Source organism: Daktulosphaira vitifoliae, unplaced genomic scaffold, assembly GCF_025091365.1.
Source record: "Daktulosphaira vitifoliae isolate Bord-2020 unplaced genomic scaffold, ASM2509136v1 Scaffold_5, whole genome shotgun sequence".
Taxonomy (NCBI): Eukaryota; Metazoa; Arthropoda; class Insecta; order Hemiptera; family Phylloxeridae; genus Daktulosphaira; species Daktulosphaira vitifoliae.
Genome location: NW_026099576.1, coordinates 14,602,281 through 14,620,231, shown reverse-complemented (window position 1 = coordinate 14,620,231; position 17,951 = coordinate 14,602,281). Strand labels below are relative to the sequence as shown.

The window sequence follows — 17,951 nt, the reverse complement described above, 5'->3', positions numbered from 1 at the left end:
CGCTTCAACCACCCGCAATTCTTTGCATAAGCGTATATATTCCATCCAATCTTCTCTCCTTCTGCCATACTTTGAATTGCTTTTTCTTACTTTCTATGTTTTTTTGAACGTCCTCAACCCACCATCAGGTTTCCTTGTTTCCTGGCATTCTACTCCTACTCTCACCAACAATCTCCTTTGCAATATTCTTAACACAACTAGCAAATCCATTCCACATATCAAGGGCATGTAAAGGGTCAGATTTTCAAAAATATTATACCAAATAAAAAATAATTACTAAAGGTTTCAATATAAAAAAAAATTTTGTTGATTCGTTCATTTTTCAACAAGTTATAGCAGTTTTAAGAAAAAAAAGTCAAAATTTACAAATTTTAAAAATCGTAATTTTTTGGGGATTTGCCATTTTTTCATTTTTCAAAGGCAATGTCTTCAATTAGATACGATTTGTTATCTTTTGACGTATCGTTGAGAAAACTTGGTCCAGTGAGAGCTGAGAAAATGTAGCCACAGACATAAAAAATAAAACACATTGTGGTAAAACAATACCTTTTCAGCTTCGCATCGAAGATAAAAAAATATTAATTGACATATTTTATTGAATAGAAAATAATAGTCCACATTGTATTTATTATATAATAGATTTTCTTTAGTAAAAGTTATAATATTGGTTATCCAATGTAAACATTATAAATTAACTTATATGTTAACATATAAGTAATGTGAAATAATAAATATATAAACATTATAAACTAAATACTAAATTTAAATAGAACCATTCTATTTTATAATAAAATATCACAGCATAAATATGTTGTTAAAAATTGCACAATAAATCTGTATTTTAAGGGTAAAATGTTCCAAAATTTCATAATTCACGAAAAAATGATATTAATATAATAAAGAGATTTAATAACATCTTTCATAACCTAATTTATAACACAATTAATTTTTCAAAAAACAATTGTTGATGTACTAAAAACAATTTAAAAATCAAAAATGCATTTTTTATTAATAATTAAATAGAATCAAGTTTATTGGGTATCATTCTGGTGTTATAGACAATATTGTGTATTTAAAGAAACCTTAACTTAAATTAACACAGAAAAAATACTTGATGTAAATACATACAAAATTTAAATTTTCAGTAATAGAAAATAATAAAACAATATAATATTAAAACACAGATATTGACAATAACATTTTTTTTTTTAATATTGGTACAGGAACTTATTTTTAATAAAAGGACAGTCTAAAAAAAACAAATTAAATCACACATTCCATCCAAGAGTAACATGAGCCAAGAGTAAATAAATGGTGGCAACTATGATACTACCTAACATAACAGGATATCCAACTCTAAAAATGATCCAACATAACTATTAATACCCATTGCCATTCAATATTTTTATAATTAAAATATATATCTTAATAAATCACAATTATGTGATATCAGTTAAAAATATTTTATACACAAGATCAATAAATAAATAAAATATAACTTTACTTAAAAAACTGCATAAATGACATTCGGTAACCATGTTGTTCAGCTACTCCAGCACATACCATATTACAAGAAGCAGCAATGAGTGTGCCATTACCTAGAAAAAAATCAAATTAATGTTTTCAAATATGAAAATATTTAAATTACTAATTACCTCCAAGACAACCTCCAAACGCCAAAGCAAACACTAAAGGTGGTAAAGGTAATTCAAGTTCATGATTGTGTGATAATGAAGTAATGACTTTAATCATCATTGTGGTTAATGGAATATTATCAACAAATGATGAAACAATTGCCGAAACCCAAAGTACCAAAATAATAGCCATTGATAGTCTATATTCTTTAGCAACAGACATAATTACCATTTCGGTTTGTCGGCCAACCCATTCAATTAACCCTAATTCAGATAATGCCTAAAACCATTATAATTTAATAGTGTAAAATAATAAATTTAAACCATACATAAGTTTAAAAATTTAGGGTTCAACTCATTCAAAATTTTTTATTTAAAGAGAACCTGCAGTTTCTAAGGCCATAATATTTTTAAATCAATAAACAATACATTACTCCTATCAAAATGAACAATGCAGCAAAAAAACATAATGTTGCCCATTCAATTCGACCTAAGACACATTCAATATCTACATGATCTGCAAGAATAAGTAAAAATAATGTTCCAAGTAAAGCTATCCATCCTAAACTAAGGTTAAGCTGAGGAATAGAATGAAGACAAAACAAAGTGATAACAAATGCTAGAGTGGCAGCACATTTATACAAAAGACATTTATCTAAAGTTTTGCCCTAGAAAAACAGGAAATATATAATTAATATTAGTTATATAAATTCAGATTTCTGCAATTATTTTATGGTTTATTTCTCACTTTATGCAAAAAATCATTAACTGAATCTTCTTGTGTTTGTTGTCTGAAATATAAAAACAATTATTTATTTAACATAAGATATAGAAGAAATTTAATTTTTTTTTTGAGAAGGCAAATCATCATTTCTATTGGTTGTTTTTTAAAACAACTTTTTTTAGAAAATACAAATTTAGTAGGGATTCATAATTTCTATAACTTTTTCTTTTTTTAACGCCTAATTCAAGACTACTATAAAAAACGTATTAATAAATAATACCTTTTACTAATGACTGTAAACATAATTAATCAAATAATGTTTAAAATGTCTAAAAATTACTTTATTTTATTAAATTATTTTATTTATTACTTAAATCTTTAATAGATTTTTGCCCTTTCTAAAAAACTAATCATTTATACTTGAAATAACAAATTAGTTTTTATTAGAGTGAGAATTAGTGTTTCATTATTATAAGAAAAAATGTATAAGTAAACAAAATCATGATTGTGACTGAGATTTAAATTAATAACAGTACATGACACTGCTACTTTGGTTACATAATTATTAAAGTTTTTATTAATGCATTTATTACATAACCATTATTTAATTTATTAAAAAAAAAATAGGTTATAATTCAATATTTAAGGTTTATATTTAGAGTTATTAAAAATTAAGAATTATTTGAAATTAAATTACTTGAAAATACAAAATAAAAACATTTTCTTTACCTTTCAATAATAGGGACTACATCAACGGTAAAACCTTTCAAAGTATCTTTTAGTTTAGCAAATATTATTTTACACTTTCTTAATAATTTATCTCTGACAACACCTTCTTCTTTTGAATATGAAGATAATGAAGATGCTGCTTTTTGCCAAATTGCCAACTCTTGTCTTAATTCTTAAAAATAAATAAATTATATGCAAAATTAAAAGCTAAATGATTTTAAAATATGTATTAAAATTTATCTTACCTGTTACATTTGATGGCTCAGTAAATTTTAGGTCTTTCATATTACGAAATATATATCGTAAATGAATATTTACAGTCAAAAATATTATTGCCATACCAATTCCCATATGAATAGAAAATGTTGTAAAGGTAATTCCCTATGAAATTCAATAGTAATTTGTAAATAAATGTGGCTCAATGAATAATTAATCTATAGTATTTAGAACTTGGCCGATATTTGCAAGTTTATTCGATTATGATCCTTAAATATTCTCTAAAATTTAAAAATGTATAATCCAAAGGCAGCCTAAAACTAGAATACATTTTCTTGAATCTAAAATAGATATAGCATTGTTTTTCTTGTATCATTGCATAAATTACAAGTTACTAAATTTAATCATAATGCAAATAGAACTTCTATACCCTCAATTTAAAATTAGTAAATAACTTGTAAATACATACACTCGCGATAACATCTCTATTAGTTCCAATTATTACATTTGGTGGATCACCAATTAGCGTTAAAGCTCCTCCCATATTAGCATAAAAAATTATACACATCAATGTGGGAACTGGGTTCATATGCATTACTTCACATAAACTAAAATAAAGAAAAAACCACAAATTTACTAGTGAAATATTAATTCTATGCAAACTTTTTGAATACCGAATTGTTATAGGAGTCATTAATAAAACAGTAGTGACATTGTCTAAAATTGATGAAACTATAGCAGTAAAGAAACATAATGTATTAATCAGTGGCCAAACTTTACCATTAGTCATCTGAAAAAAGAAGGGTCCTTATAAAATACATACAATACAATTTAAAATAAAAATGATTTTCTTGAAAAATAAGAATTAGTAGACCATATTCTTAAAAAACAACTTAATCCTAATCAATTATAAATATACTCCAGTATAAAATTATTAATTTTGGTTAAGCAAAATAATATAAATGTTTTTACATAATGCTCTAACTTAATTTAACTTAAGGAAAAAACTAAATTTTTTCTAAAATTATTTAATTATACATGATATTATGTAGAGATTTTAAATAAAAAAACAGACATTAATAATCTATATAATTTATTTTGAGAAAAAAAAATCTCCTGCCTTAATTTTTTTTATGAAGGTTAATTTAAAATTAAATTTTAAGACTGTCATTCGTAAAACAAAAATTTGAATTTTAAATTTGAATTCCAATAAATCTCTTATGTTGTCTGTAAAAGTAATAATACATATCATATTTGTGCACCTTGTAAGCAGTAATAGCTAAGTAATCAAAAATTCCAGTTTCTGACAATATTCCAACAATAACCATCATACAAAATAATAGAAGCAATGTTTCAATGTCTACCCATGATGATAATTCATCTTTTGATGGTCTCTACAAAATATTTCAATCTATTAATTTTTTAAAATTATAATACATAAACATTAGTAAATTTAAGTAACTAAATAATTTCTAGATAGATATATGAAAGTTTTACTTACTTCGTTCATAACTGCGAGAATGGAAATTGACATTGTAGCAGCAAGAATTGCAGCAATAGTTTTATGTACTACCTAAAAAAATAGTTTCAACTAAAGAAAATATAATTTGTAAATAAAAAAAATCTTGCTAAAATTCAAAATTCAAAAAATAATAATTAAATAACATAAACTATTACACTTCATAAATGTGTACATTTTAATACTTAACATACTTCAGATATAATCAATACATAGAGACCAATTAACACAAGGGCAGCATATATAATTCCATATTCAGTTTTGATTGGGAATAAATCATAGGCCAATGCAACAGGGAAATTAGTATTTAATGTAGTATTCATACACAGTCTAGTAGTCCCTTTAAGGGTATAACTGGAAAATAATATTACTATTTTATTAATAAAATTTAAATATAGAATTTAAAATTAGTAGGAAAAAACATGTACATTATAATGTATACAAAAGAAACCATTTGTTTACTTTTTGAACACTGTACATATTTTTATTCAAAGTAAAATATGTACATACTTGGATGACAAATGATTTAGTTTAAAAATTTTGTTATGATGCATTTCAGGAACAATCTCAACCAGTGACTCACAAACAATAGGCTCTGACCATAGTTCTGTTATATTCTGTACATTGATAAACTAGAATTAAATAAAGATTAAGGTTATCAATTATAATAATTACTTACCCTACCTCTAATTTCATCATCTTTTAACCCTAATTTTTTAGCTTCTAAATATTCTTCATCTGTTTCAAATTCAACCCATATGTTTAGAAAATGTGTAGCTAGATATCTATAGTATTGGGGTACAAATGCTCCAGCCAATACAATCTGAATTTTATTGGTATCAGGCATATGATTTTTGAATATAACTTGAGCTAAATGAAATTAATTGTGTTACAAGAACGTGAAAATATAGTTTCTTACAATTTATTACTGTTAGAAATTCGGAAACTGAGGAAAAAATATGCCAGCAGAATAGGAATAGAATACAGGTCCCACGCTACATGGCGAGAGCTTCCCACTAAGGTATTCTGTGGCCATACCTAATCCCCAACTTTCGAGCCTCTTAAGTGGTTTTAATATTACTTTTAGTTTGATTTGGAGTCAATGTTACTTGATGCACATCGTCAGCTTTTCTCTCTTGTTTTGCCATTAAAATTAACTACCATAACAAAAAAATTGTATTTTTAAAAATAAGTATTCATTAGATGATTTTACTTTAAATAAAAATAAAAATTTTTTTTAATAACTAATAAAGTAATAAAGTAATAAAGTTAATTTTTATAAATTATTTTATTTTTTAAAAATTACAACTTACTGTACAAAAGAGCCAAAAACATATAAGAACAACTGTAATAAAATGTTCTCTGCCAGATTTTTTTTTTGATTTTAATACAGTATCTATTTTTCCCCTATTTAAAACAAATACATGTACCATATAATAAAATAAAAATGATCACCTTAATTAAAGTGTTTTATACTTTTCTGATGACTTATGTACCACCATAGTGGATGGTTCAAATTCGTCAGGAGTCATGATCTGATATGATGGGCCAGCCGTCGAATCGTCAAATCTTGAATTAAAATTGTTAAAGTGATTGAAAAAAATTAAGTTATAATTACAGTACTTGTACCTTAAATCAGGATTATTTTCAATGCGTAGTTTTAAAACGCGAAAAGTGGAATCGTTTTTAATTTGTTCAGGCAAATCTCTCCAAGCACGTACAGTTCTAGGCGACAATCGGCAGTTTCTTAAAGCATAAAAATAAAAACATATGCAAAAACACACATGTTAAATAACAATACGTATACAACGAAGATAAATAGATTTATGCAAATATTAACTCACTCCGATGGGCTGCCATTTAGATTTTGTTCACTCATAGGTATCAAAAATGAACTTGTCACGAATACCGTGTTCAAATTAACATCAATTACCCGGATATTCAGATTTTATTTGTAAACTTAAAATAATAAAGGATTTTTAAATAGAGATGTTTTGATAGAAAAATGAGTGTTTACAATCATAACTCAATCATCTCAGTTTTACTATACATTTTTATTACTTGTAGGTGTCGACACATATCCGATTCTTATTATGAATAAATCGCGTCAGTGGTCTTTCCCAATGATAAAAACAGACTTGTCCTATTCTTGTTTAAACAGGTGAAAAAAAGTATCAATTTTATCATTTTATTATTAAATGTTCATCATATACATAACTAATGAAAACATTGAATTTAACAAAGATTTAAAATATATTTGATAATTAATAATACTTATAAAATATCAAGATACTTAAAATAACATAGTATTTAAACATTTATAAGAAACTAAATAATCAAAATAAACATTAAATGTTATTCATTTTAACACATAAATTGGTTAGAAAAAACTTCACAATAATATAAGTATTAAGTACTTAAAATCACTAATTGTTTATAAGAGATTACATTTAAGGCACCAAATTCCAAAAAAAAAAAAAACAGTCTTATGGTTAAAATATGTTATTAAATTACAATGCAAAGGTTAAATGCAATATTTAGCCAACTATAATAAAAAATTATAACAAATATAAAAAAAGATCATAATTGTTTCTATCATTTTTTCTTCAAAAGTTATTCAGTTACAAACTTTTGTTAAATTATATATTGACATCACATAGCATAAGTTTTTAAAAAAGTATTTAATCAGTACATTATCATCTATTTAATAATTTAAGCAATATTAACAGTCAAGAAAAATGGTCATATTACTTGTGATAATTTTTTTATTTATAAAATATAAAGTATTTAAAGCCTAATTTAGAATTTTTTATCTTAAAAAATAAAAAAATTATATGACAGCTTTAAGTGACTTCAATAATAGCTTAGTAAGCTGCGTAATTTTATAAGCTTTGAGGTGAATTAACATCATGCATCATACCACTGTAGTGTTCTACTTCTGTAATTATAATGTTTTTTTTAATGAAATTTAAGTATTTATTGGTTAGTTATTTAAGAGAACACACATACACAAATAATAAAATAAAAATGAACAACAAAATATATAATATATTATATAATGTATAAATATTATAATAATTTTTTTATTATTAGTAGTTTATATCTATGTATTTTTAAATAATAATAAAAATATTAATTATATCAAATAAAATAATAATAATATATTGTGAATTAATTGCAAGAAATAAGTGTGTTGTGTGTCCTCTGCTGTTACATAATTTTTTCTTTAATGCCTGCTGCTTTTTTTGCTTCATGTTTAATAATCATTTGCGTAGTCAAGTATGATTCTCGTTTGATTCTATCACTTAGAGCATTTGGTACATCAGGTATCAACCACTGAACAACTACTTTCACCAATGAAACAATATTCTATATAAATAATAAACAGACAAATATTACAAAATTTTAAAAATAAAGATAATTATTTACAATTTACCTGAAAAATAACAACAAATGTAAGGCGAGCAACAAGAACTTCATAGTAATATGTTGGTCTTTCATACTTATTAGGTGACCATGGTGGATTTCGATAGTCTTTGTATCTGTATAATATATAATTAATGAGACATCATAATTGTTTATTGAGACTTGTGAAAATTTACTTTAATATTTTCTAATTCAATTACTATCTGTATTACAAATTATTTAATATTTTGATAAAAGAGATAATAGTAATATATAGAATAGCACTACAAAATATTATTCAAACAAAAGAGTGTGCATGAAATTTTAATTTAATTTCTCTTTTATTAACTTTGATGCAAAGTTGAGGTTTAAATTTTATTTTGTTGTATTTTGTATTTTTTACAAAATAGTACTAATAATATAGGCATAAATCTAGTAGTTAATGATCCTGTTATCGAGGATTATCTTATAAAAAAAAAAATAATAAAAGCATATTAATGAAAGTTCAGACTCTACTTTAGATAAAGAATACCCTCTTCCCAAAAAAATTTCGCAAAACTCTCATCTTTGTATCATTTTATGATAGTGATGTTAATTAGTGTAAGATTTCAATCTATAGTAGTTTCAACTTTGTCTTATTCCCAATATGCCATATTCTGACTGTTATGTATTATTAATAATTACATTTATTAATTTTAATAAATACTGACCGACAATATGTGACATTATAGGAAGTATTTAGCGGAGTAACACCTTTTTCAAAATCTTCAGTATAAAAGTAAGCTAAAGTGCTGTTTAAAAACCCTTCATCTGTACCATTTTCGCTATGCAAAAGTAAATATACAATTCGAGGTACAAAATTGGAAGAAAATGCTATGATGAATCCCTACAAAAAAATTGTAGTGTAATTATCAATTGTATAATTTAGTGTAATAGAGAATTTTACATTAGTAATGACTGCCAATTTTCCTATTATATCTAATACACGATACCATATACCAATATTTGGAACTCTATGAGGAATAGGTTTTCTGTAATACCGTAAAAACTTTTTAGCATCCAGCCTCATTTCTAATACATTATTCAATAATGCAAAAAATGGTCCAAGAGGAAATGCACACACAAAAAGTGTAACAAAACCATATTGCATCACTAAAAAAATAATAATATTAATTGTAATATATACTAGTATTATTTTCATTTTGTGTAACCTTAAGAAATATAAATAGATAAAGAAAGTGTACCAGAAATTTAGGTTGATCACGTGATGTGCACTGAGGGAAACATTTTACCATTTCCGATTAATTTATAAATATTATAATCTGATAAATCTATTTTACCCATTTCTAAATATTCAGGAAAAAGTCCTCTAGGTCCCCAATCTAAAAGTTTATAATCTTCAGTCCATGGTTTTTTATTGGACAATTCTAGATCTTTTTCTTCGGACGATGATTTTATAGCATCTAAACGTCCTGTATTTTCAGTGCGTGAATTGAACCAATTTAAACCAGCACTGCAAAATCAATAGTAATTAAACTTTATTTTAAAATTTAGAGTCTACAACACATTTAAATTTCTGTATGTAGATTTTATTTTTAATTTATCCCCATAAGTCATATGCTGATAAGTCTCATTAAGGTGACAAATTAAAATTATTTTTGGAAATAATGTGCATTTAATGAAAGGCATGTGAATGATTGGAGAAATTCTTATGAATAGATTATGGTTGCTTTGGAAAAATTGTTATTACATAATAAATGACATGTTTTTTATTTCATTTTTATATCAATAATTATTAATCATTTATTTTTCATTTCAAAACTAGAAAAATTGGCCATTTAAGATTACCACTTTCTATAATATTAAATAACTTACGGGATTATCATTTCAACTATAGTGTTAACTGCTTGCTGGCCTACCATAATGATAAATAACTGAATGCTGAGTTCCATAAGACATCCACCTGGACTGCACTATGAATTGAAAATAAACAATTCACTATATGGTTGATTTATAATTTAAAAATTAAGTATTAATAAGTTTTTTAGAATTATTGTAACAATTTTAAAAAATTGTGATAACATGGAAAAAATAAATATCATTATATTACTAAATATTAAGATACATAAATTACTTATAATTAGTATTAAAATACCTTTGGCTGATTAAGTATAGTCAATCATAATATTTAAAAACGAAGAATAAAAATATGCAAAACATGAAATTAATATAAAATAAAATTTTTTTTTCTAAATTTCTCTTAAAAAAAATATAGAAATAATAATAATGATAATATCATATTTTTTATTAATACAATTAATTAAAGCATTAATGATTATCAATATTCAATGTTCAATATTAAATTTACCACATAATCATGTATTCTAATTTTGAACAAATTATTCACTTAGTGTCTACTTACTTCTTCTTGCCTGAGACCAAAAATACGTAAATACTTGGCAGGATAACCAGTATTTTTTCCTTTCACAAAAGCTATGTAAATAATAGATGTATAGTAATTGACAAATTGAAATAAATAAATTTTTGTAGATAAAGATTCATCAAACTCGGTTTGTGTGCGTAATAATTCCATTTCAGTCAAATACATAGCAACTTTGTCATAAACCTACAAATATAATTTAAAATATAAATAAAGAAAATTTGATGAAATTTTAAAGTGAAATTCATTTACAAAATTTAATAATTGAATGCAAACTAAATTAATGATGGCAGCAGTAGTTGGAACAATTATGTTACTATAATGACTCATCCAATCTGACTGACTTGCAAGACTAAGCGAGGTTAATACTGACATTCGATAAAGGACAACTCCAAATACTGAAGCAATAGCAATCATAATCTAAATTTAAAACAATTGTAAATTACATACTTATAAAAATGAGATAATTAAACTTAATTAAATTAAAAAGTAATTTACTAAAAGTAACAGGACAGAAAAACTGAATACAGTAGCAGGAATTTTTTTCCACCAAGGAACAGTGGGTTCTATATTTCCAGTAACAACATTAATTTTTGAGTGTTTTGAACCTGATAATCGAGCTAAATATTGTGGCCTTGGATGTTCTGCTTCTAATGTAAATCCAGTCAATCCCCAGCGATGTGTTATTGTAGCTGAATATCTTTTCCATAGTTCAAGAAATAAAGTAGCTATAAGGTTATTTTATAATCAATATATATGAAATAAAAAAACATATGAATATTAAGAGTTTATTTTAGTTACTCACCCCATATTGACATTAAAAAAGAAAAGAAAAAAGTTAAGTTATTATCAAATAAATGTGTCAATCTTGCGTAAAAACAAGTGTTAGATAATTCCCAATAATCACATGTACGATCACATAATGGACACATTATGGTATCAGTTGAATTACAAATATCTGAACTGTAATAATTGAAATGATATACAACTATCATATTGTATAAGTTCTACATTTATGAGATTACCTAAATTTATCATAGGGTAAAGTGAAAACTCCATAAAAAAATACTATTAATCCCATAAATGCAGCTGGTATCAATAAGTGAGTATAAAAACCCAACCATGTGAAATAAAATGCATATTTTACACCCAAGTATTCTTTAATTTGATCAATTGGTTGTCTACGAATCCATTTGCTTAATAGTGCCCATTCAACATATAATTCATGTCGCAAAGAATTTTCAGTTGTATGTTCACCCTATTTAAAAAACAAATATTGAATGGTTCTTGTTAAAACATTTAAAAATTTGATAATACTAGAAAAATTACTTAACGACCTCCGATATATATATATATATATATTAAGAAATTAATTATAGAATCTTTTATGTAAATATTAAAAGTATTTTAATTATTACATCGTGTAATGGATAAGCAGCTTTATAAATTCCTTCATCTAATAAGCATTGAATTCCGACACAGTTAACATCTCCTTGATCTTTTCCCCAACTTATTCTGTTAAGAATAAAGTCAATAACTAATGTTCGAACTTCAGCCGAAAAAAAACTTGGATCATCTTCATTAAATCTATTTAAAATTAAAATAGTAATTTTTATAATTTTCTTTAAGTCATTTTCTTTAGTACTGACAAATAACTTTTATCACGAGAATATTCTGCAGTTAATATATATTTTGAAGGGGTTAGAGACCCAGGATCAATAGTAACAAATAATCTTACAAATTTTCCAATCATCGATTTTATTGTGTCAAATAAATCAAATCCTGTTTGAGGTATATTTTCATGAAATGTGCACTAAAACATTAAGATATATATCAAAAGTATAGTTTTAATTAATTAAATGTTTACACGTGTACAGCCAACGATTACTATCTTAAAATAAAATAATAACTTAACATCATATTTATAAAAGTAATATTGTGCCATATAGAAATAAAACTGCATAATAAATACAATTACTACTACAGCTACAAAAAGTGTAATCATTTTAGTATTTTAAATTTACATAGGAGCAATTGGCCAGAAGTGTTAACAAACTACTTTGTTTACATTAGTGACTGATTTTTATATTCTATTATTTTAGAAAGAAGTAGAAAAATTTCTTATTTTTATTAAACCTGTAAAAAACTACCATAGAATCTTAATTACTTAATTAGAAAATAAGAACCTTAGTTTTAATTAATAAGCAACTTTTCTATGTATCCAGATATTAAAAGCTGACAGTATTTTTGAAATATATCAAAAATGAAGTTTACCTCATTCATCGGCATTCGTAATTTTAAAATCTCACAATATCTACGTAAAACAGGAACAGGGGCATGTACTTTAACAAAAGTTAATCCACCAATAACATCCTCTTCTAGAAGCAAACCTTGTTCTTTCATGCGTTCTTCAAATGCAGATCTACGATTCCAACCATTTGTATCAACTGGTGTTTTTGCTTTTGTAGAAGTAACAAGTACAAAATCTACTGAAGCTTCTCCAGGTAATGAATCAAAAGTTACATCAGGCTATAAATAGAACTCAACAAATTTATCTATTTATTTTAGTGATTCAAGGTAACTATTTTTTTATGCAGGTATCATGGTATTAAAAATAAAAAATACCTTAGAAAGATACTTATGCTGTGGAGTATCATTAATTAAATCTCTAGAACTAAGATGTAATGACAAACGAGACAATTCTAAGTCATCCCTATACATTCTAGTTGTTTCCATGGATTCGTTTTCTGATTCACTCATCTAATCATATTAAATATTATACTAATTAATTTATTTTATCGAATCTTTATTGACCAGTTATTAAATTTCATTATTATTTACTAGTTTGAATGATTTGCAAGTTTATTTAATATAGTTGTTACATATGTATTAGTTATTATTTGTTATGTCTGATATAAAAAAGATAAAACTTACTCACTTAAAATTATTGATGATTCATTGACAAAAATAAAACCCCGTGCAAACAATACAATCTATGAAATATTTGAAAACTAGTTAAAACAAATCCCCTCCAGCGTGCAATTATGATGTAATCCAATAAGCATTAATCTACACTAAATGGATATTCAAATTGAACCAGCATTAATTATCAAGGACAACAACTTGCATACAAATATAAACAACCAGGCTAATTCATTTGATTATATATATTACATACCTTAAAATTATTTAGGCCTGAATGTTTAAGATAGGACAAAAGGAATAATTTGTTTAAAAAAAAAGGAGGTTCATTCAAGTTTCAATAATCTAATCTAATAGAACTTAAGCTATTATAAAGAATTAACTATTTAAAAACTACAAGCAAGTCTATCTTGATTTAAAGAAAAAGGTAAGACAGTAATTAACATTTAGATAGCATAAATAAGCCGATAAATAAAAAAAAAATCAGCAAATCAATAAAAATAAAAATATATGTTGGGTAATATTTTCTCTTTTTGAATACACTCAATGAAATCAAGTTTTCATTATCACACTCTTATCAATGTAATTTAAAAGTAGAATGTAATTTGATACCACATAAACCCGTTATATTTTATCAAATTATTATGATAGTATATTACTTGCTTCGTATAAATAATTATTACATCATGGTTTTTCGGTAAATGCTAATAAGATCAATGTAATCTCATCAATTTTTCATATTTAACAATGAACATAAAGTAAAACATTCAAGTCATCTATTGAGCATTACTACAATTGCAACAAATTAAAAAAATTGTTAAAATCTTGAATCAAATTCCCATCAGATTATCTTTATTCGTAATTAACATACGCGTAATCATAATATAAATTGAAGAAAGACAATTTTAGTTTACTCACTTTTTAAAATACACTTTTAATTGTAGTGACACAACCAGAAATTTTCAAAGGTTCTATTTTTTATTAAGAAAAAGTCCACAAAAAAAATTAGTAAATTATAAAGTAGAAATAAAGTTTCTTTTTAATATAAATTTTCTAAATTGAGAAGCTAAGCGTCCTGTTCTGCCAGTCTTCCTGACTGCATTATTTGGGATAAATAAAATTTTGTTAATGATCTCTTTACTTAATAAAGCTCAATTACAGTTAATTATTATTTAATTTCTATTGGACCCATAAACTGTCAAATCAGGGTCTTATACTATAGTATTTTATTTTTCAAAGTTCATTATTAAATGAGAAAATCTTGTTTTGTGTATAATATATTATATTTTTATTAAAAATTATGTTATTTTAAAATATACATTAAAATTAATAAAATAACAATAATATCACCGGGCGAATGACAGAGTACTAAGAAGATACATTGGCCACAATAATTAACAATGAAATTTTTTTTTTTCATTTCTTTAATATTAGATTGATTTGAAAAAAAAACTTATTTCTTTCGTATTGTACAACAATTAGGAAGTTATACAATCATATTTATAATGAATCCATGGACGGATAATTAGTATGATGTTTAGACTAGCTGGAATAATTTTAATTGAACAGGGAGTTACGTATTATAACTAAAAAAAAAAATAGGTTTATAATGCTGGGACAACCCTCGTTCGCCTGATGATAAAATTTATCTAAAATAATTGAATTCATAAGAAAGAAAAAGTCATCACTAGTCGTACCATGTTAACAATGAATATAATTTTTTTTAATTTTGGAGAAACTTTTCTAGTTATAATATAGTATAAATACTATTAACATAGGTACTAAGTACGATTATCCATACGTAGTTACTATGGTATTAGGTCATAAATAGAAGAGAACATTAAGAAGAAACATTTTAGTTAAAATCGTTCTGAAGAAAAGTGATTTGATTCGGAAGGGTCATGAAACCTCTTTAAATTGGAGGGATCACATCACCCATATATATTTATATACAGAGTAATTCTTTTAATGATTCGATTTTTCTTAAAATAAAAAGTTTTCTGAACAACTTTTTTGTGGAATTTGTTAGATACATTTTATTTCCATTTATGTGTTAAAAATATTTTTTATGTTCATCTCATATCTTATAGGACTGTTAGCTTTATACTTTTATTTAAATTGTAACATATGTATGGTAAACTAGCTTATAATATAAAAAATAATTTAATTACGAAAGTCATTGATCGGTAATAACTTTTGAAGTAATGCTCCGGAAGATATTTATATTTTAATATATAGACTGGAGGTAAAGTGTGAATACTGCTATTTTTATCATTAGTCATTTATCGACCGCACTCGTCCTTCTGCCTGAATACGAAAATATAAATATTTTTTGAAGCATTAGTTCATAAGTTTTTATTGATCAGTCATTTTTGTAATTAGTTTACTTTCTATATTGTATGCTAGTTTAATATAAAAACTATTATAATAATATAGTTTAAACTAACAAAAAAATTTTTGGCAATTTTACAAAAAAATAAAAAAGAGGTGATTTTTAGCAATACTAGTATAATAAATAAGCTTTAATTTAAGATATATTTAAAGGATGGAGGTTTTCAACACTACAAAGTAAACTTCTCATGCATGTTTATTCTAAAACAAGGAGATGCTCAATCTTCTACATTCTGATTGCTTTACACTTGTCAAATATGATCACTGATAGAAAAGTCCTCCGAGCTATATATTTTTAACCGAAAAACGCAGGTGTATAAAAAAATCATTGAGGAAATAAAGTGATTATATAATAGACAAGGTATATTTTCTTTCATTAGAGAAAAATATTAGAATGGGTTGGTCCTGCATGAAGAGCAGATGATCAATTAATTAATAACATTAATGAATAAAATAAATAATAAACGAATACCCAATAAGCCGATAGATCAAAATATTTTTTTATAGACAGTTTATCAAAGAAATAGACATAAATAAAAGTTGATGGCAGTTAAGGTCCTTAATAGANAAAATCGAAAATTTTAACACAAAAATAGTGTTTTTTTAACTACGGCAGCCGTTTAAATGTAGAAGAAAAAGTGTCGGGACAAATTTTTTTTTTTCATTTTATAGTACATAAAATAAGCTTTAATTTGATATATGTTTGAAGGACGCAGTATTTCCGGAACATTTTCAAAAATTAAGTTGAAAAAGTTAGTTTTTGTAAAAAAGTTGCTATTTTAAATCTCCCCCAATGAGCAGGTTAAGTGTTAGATTTTCAAAAAAATGATATCAAATGAAAGGTAATTATCTAAGGTTTTAGTATAAAAAAAAATGATGTTGATTTGTTGATTTTTGAAAAAGTTATGGAAGTTTTAAGAAAAAAAGTTGAAAAAAATGACAAAATTTGTCGATTTTTAAATTTGTAATTTTTTTGGATATTTCCCCCATTTGCGGGGAACGAGGGAATTTTTTTCAATTTTTAAGGGTAATGTCTTCAACTAGATACGATTTGTGATCTTTTGACGTATTTTTGAAAGAAATCGGTCCAGTGAGAGCTGAGAAAAAGTGGCAACAGACATAAAAAAAAAAAAAAAAAACACATCATAGTAAAATTAATACCTTCTCCGCTTCGCATTGAAGCTAATAAGCTTTAATTTAAGATATATTTAAAGGATGGAGGTTTTCAACACTACAAAGTAAACTTTTCATGCATGTTTAGTCTAAAACAAGGAGATGCTCAATCTTCTACATTCTGATTGCTTTACACTTGTCAAATATGATCACTGATAGAAAAGTGCTCCGAGCTATATATTTTTAACCGAAAAACGCAGGTGTATAAAAAAATCTTTGAGGAAATAAAGTGATTATATAATAAACAAGGTATATTTTCTTTCATTAGAAAAAAATATTAGAATGGGTTGGTCCTGCATGAAGAGCAGATGATCAATTAATTAATAACATTAATGAATAAAATAAATAATAAACGAATACCCATTAAGCCGATAGATCAAAATATTTTTTATAGACAGTTTATCAAAGAAATAGACATAAATAAAAGTTGATGGCAGTTAAGGTCCTTAATAGACTGTAAGCTAAAAAAGAAAAAGCCTAAAAGTATATGAAAATTTTTTTTTATTAATCTAGAACTTAATATAATATAAAAAGTATAAGGTATTATAAAAAAAAAAATACAGAATAGTTCAAATTATTATACATATATGTTATTATCAAAATACGAAACCAAGATTTTTAAATCATTTTTTTAATACATATTTACTTTGGACGACCTCTTTTTGCAGTGTTTCCCTTTTTAGATTTTTTATTAGCTTCTGCAGCAGCTTTAGCTTCTTCCAACTAATTAAAAAATCAATGACATCATTAAAATTAGTAATTATTGGTAAAAACATTTTTTTTTAGTGATATGATAAA

The 17,951-nt window shown here is 24.8% G+C and overlaps 2 protein-coding genes across 13 annotated transcripts in view; both read right to left on the bottom strand.

The window, feature by feature from the left end:
• Positions 1-1,004: 1,004 nt before the first annotated feature.
• Positions 1,005-6,930, bottom strand: LOC126907916 (P protein). Of its 3 annotated transcripts, XM_050689599.1 has the most exons (19): positions 6,667-6,928; positions 6,452-6,568; positions 6,299-6,391; positions 6,136-6,229; positions 5,904-5,979; positions 5,502-5,692; positions 5,333-5,439; positions 5,017-5,176; positions 4,805-4,876; positions 4,566-4,697; positions 3,978-4,093; positions 3,773-3,911; positions 3,333-3,468; positions 3,088-3,259; positions 2,383-2,425; positions 2,069-2,302; positions 1,656-1,914; positions 1,505-1,598; positions 1,007-1,356 (listed from the first exon to the last, which is right to left on the bottom strand). In XM_050689599.1, the coding sequence occupies exons 1-19, from the start codon at positions 6,699-6,701 to the stop codon at positions 1,269-1,271; spliced, it is 2,358 nt and encodes a 785-aa protein (XP_050545556.1). In that variant the 5' UTR covers positions 6,702-6,928; the 3' UTR covers positions 1,007-1,268. The 3 variants fall into 3 exon arrangements, with proteins under 3 accessions (XP_050545555.1, XP_050545556.1, XP_050545557.1); XM_050689598.1 differs by having other exon boundaries at positions 1,005-1,356; positions 6,299-6,568; positions 6,667-6,930; XM_050689600.1 differs by lacking the exons at positions 5,904-5,979; positions 6,136-6,229; positions 6,299-6,391; positions 6,452-6,568; positions 6,667-6,928 and adding an exon at positions 5,752-5,881.
• A 523-nt stretch (positions 6,931-7,453) lies between these two features.
• The window catches only part of LOC126907914 (anoctamin-1), an 18,943-nt gene continuing 8,445 nt past the window's right edge, over positions 7,454-17,951 (bottom strand). For 3 of the 10 annotated variants that reach the window (XM_050689584.1, XM_050689592.1, XM_050689589.1), the window contains 16 exons: positions 13,293-13,427; positions 12,942-13,196; positions 12,317-12,480; positions 12,086-12,254; positions 11,693-11,925; positions 11,473-11,630; positions 11,166-11,395; positions 10,920-11,087; positions 10,650-10,853; positions 10,103-10,200; positions 9,568-9,740; positions 9,174-9,379; positions 8,938-9,113; positions 8,259-8,364; positions 8,056-8,191; positions 7,454-7,760 (listed from right to left, as the gene is read on the bottom strand). In XM_050689584.1, coding sequence (XP_050545541.1) covers positions 7,705-7,760; positions 8,056-8,191; positions 8,259-8,364; positions 8,938-9,113; positions 9,174-9,379; positions 9,568-9,740; positions 10,103-10,200; positions 10,650-10,853; positions 10,920-11,087; positions 11,166-11,395; positions 11,473-11,630; positions 11,693-11,925; positions 12,086-12,254; positions 12,317-12,480; positions 12,942-13,196; positions 13,293-13,427 — 2,667 coding nt within the window. In that variant the 3' untranslated portion in view covers positions 7,454-7,704. The other 7 variants (XM_050689586.1, XM_050689585.1, XM_050689583.1 and 4 more) reach the window with 7 other exon arrangements.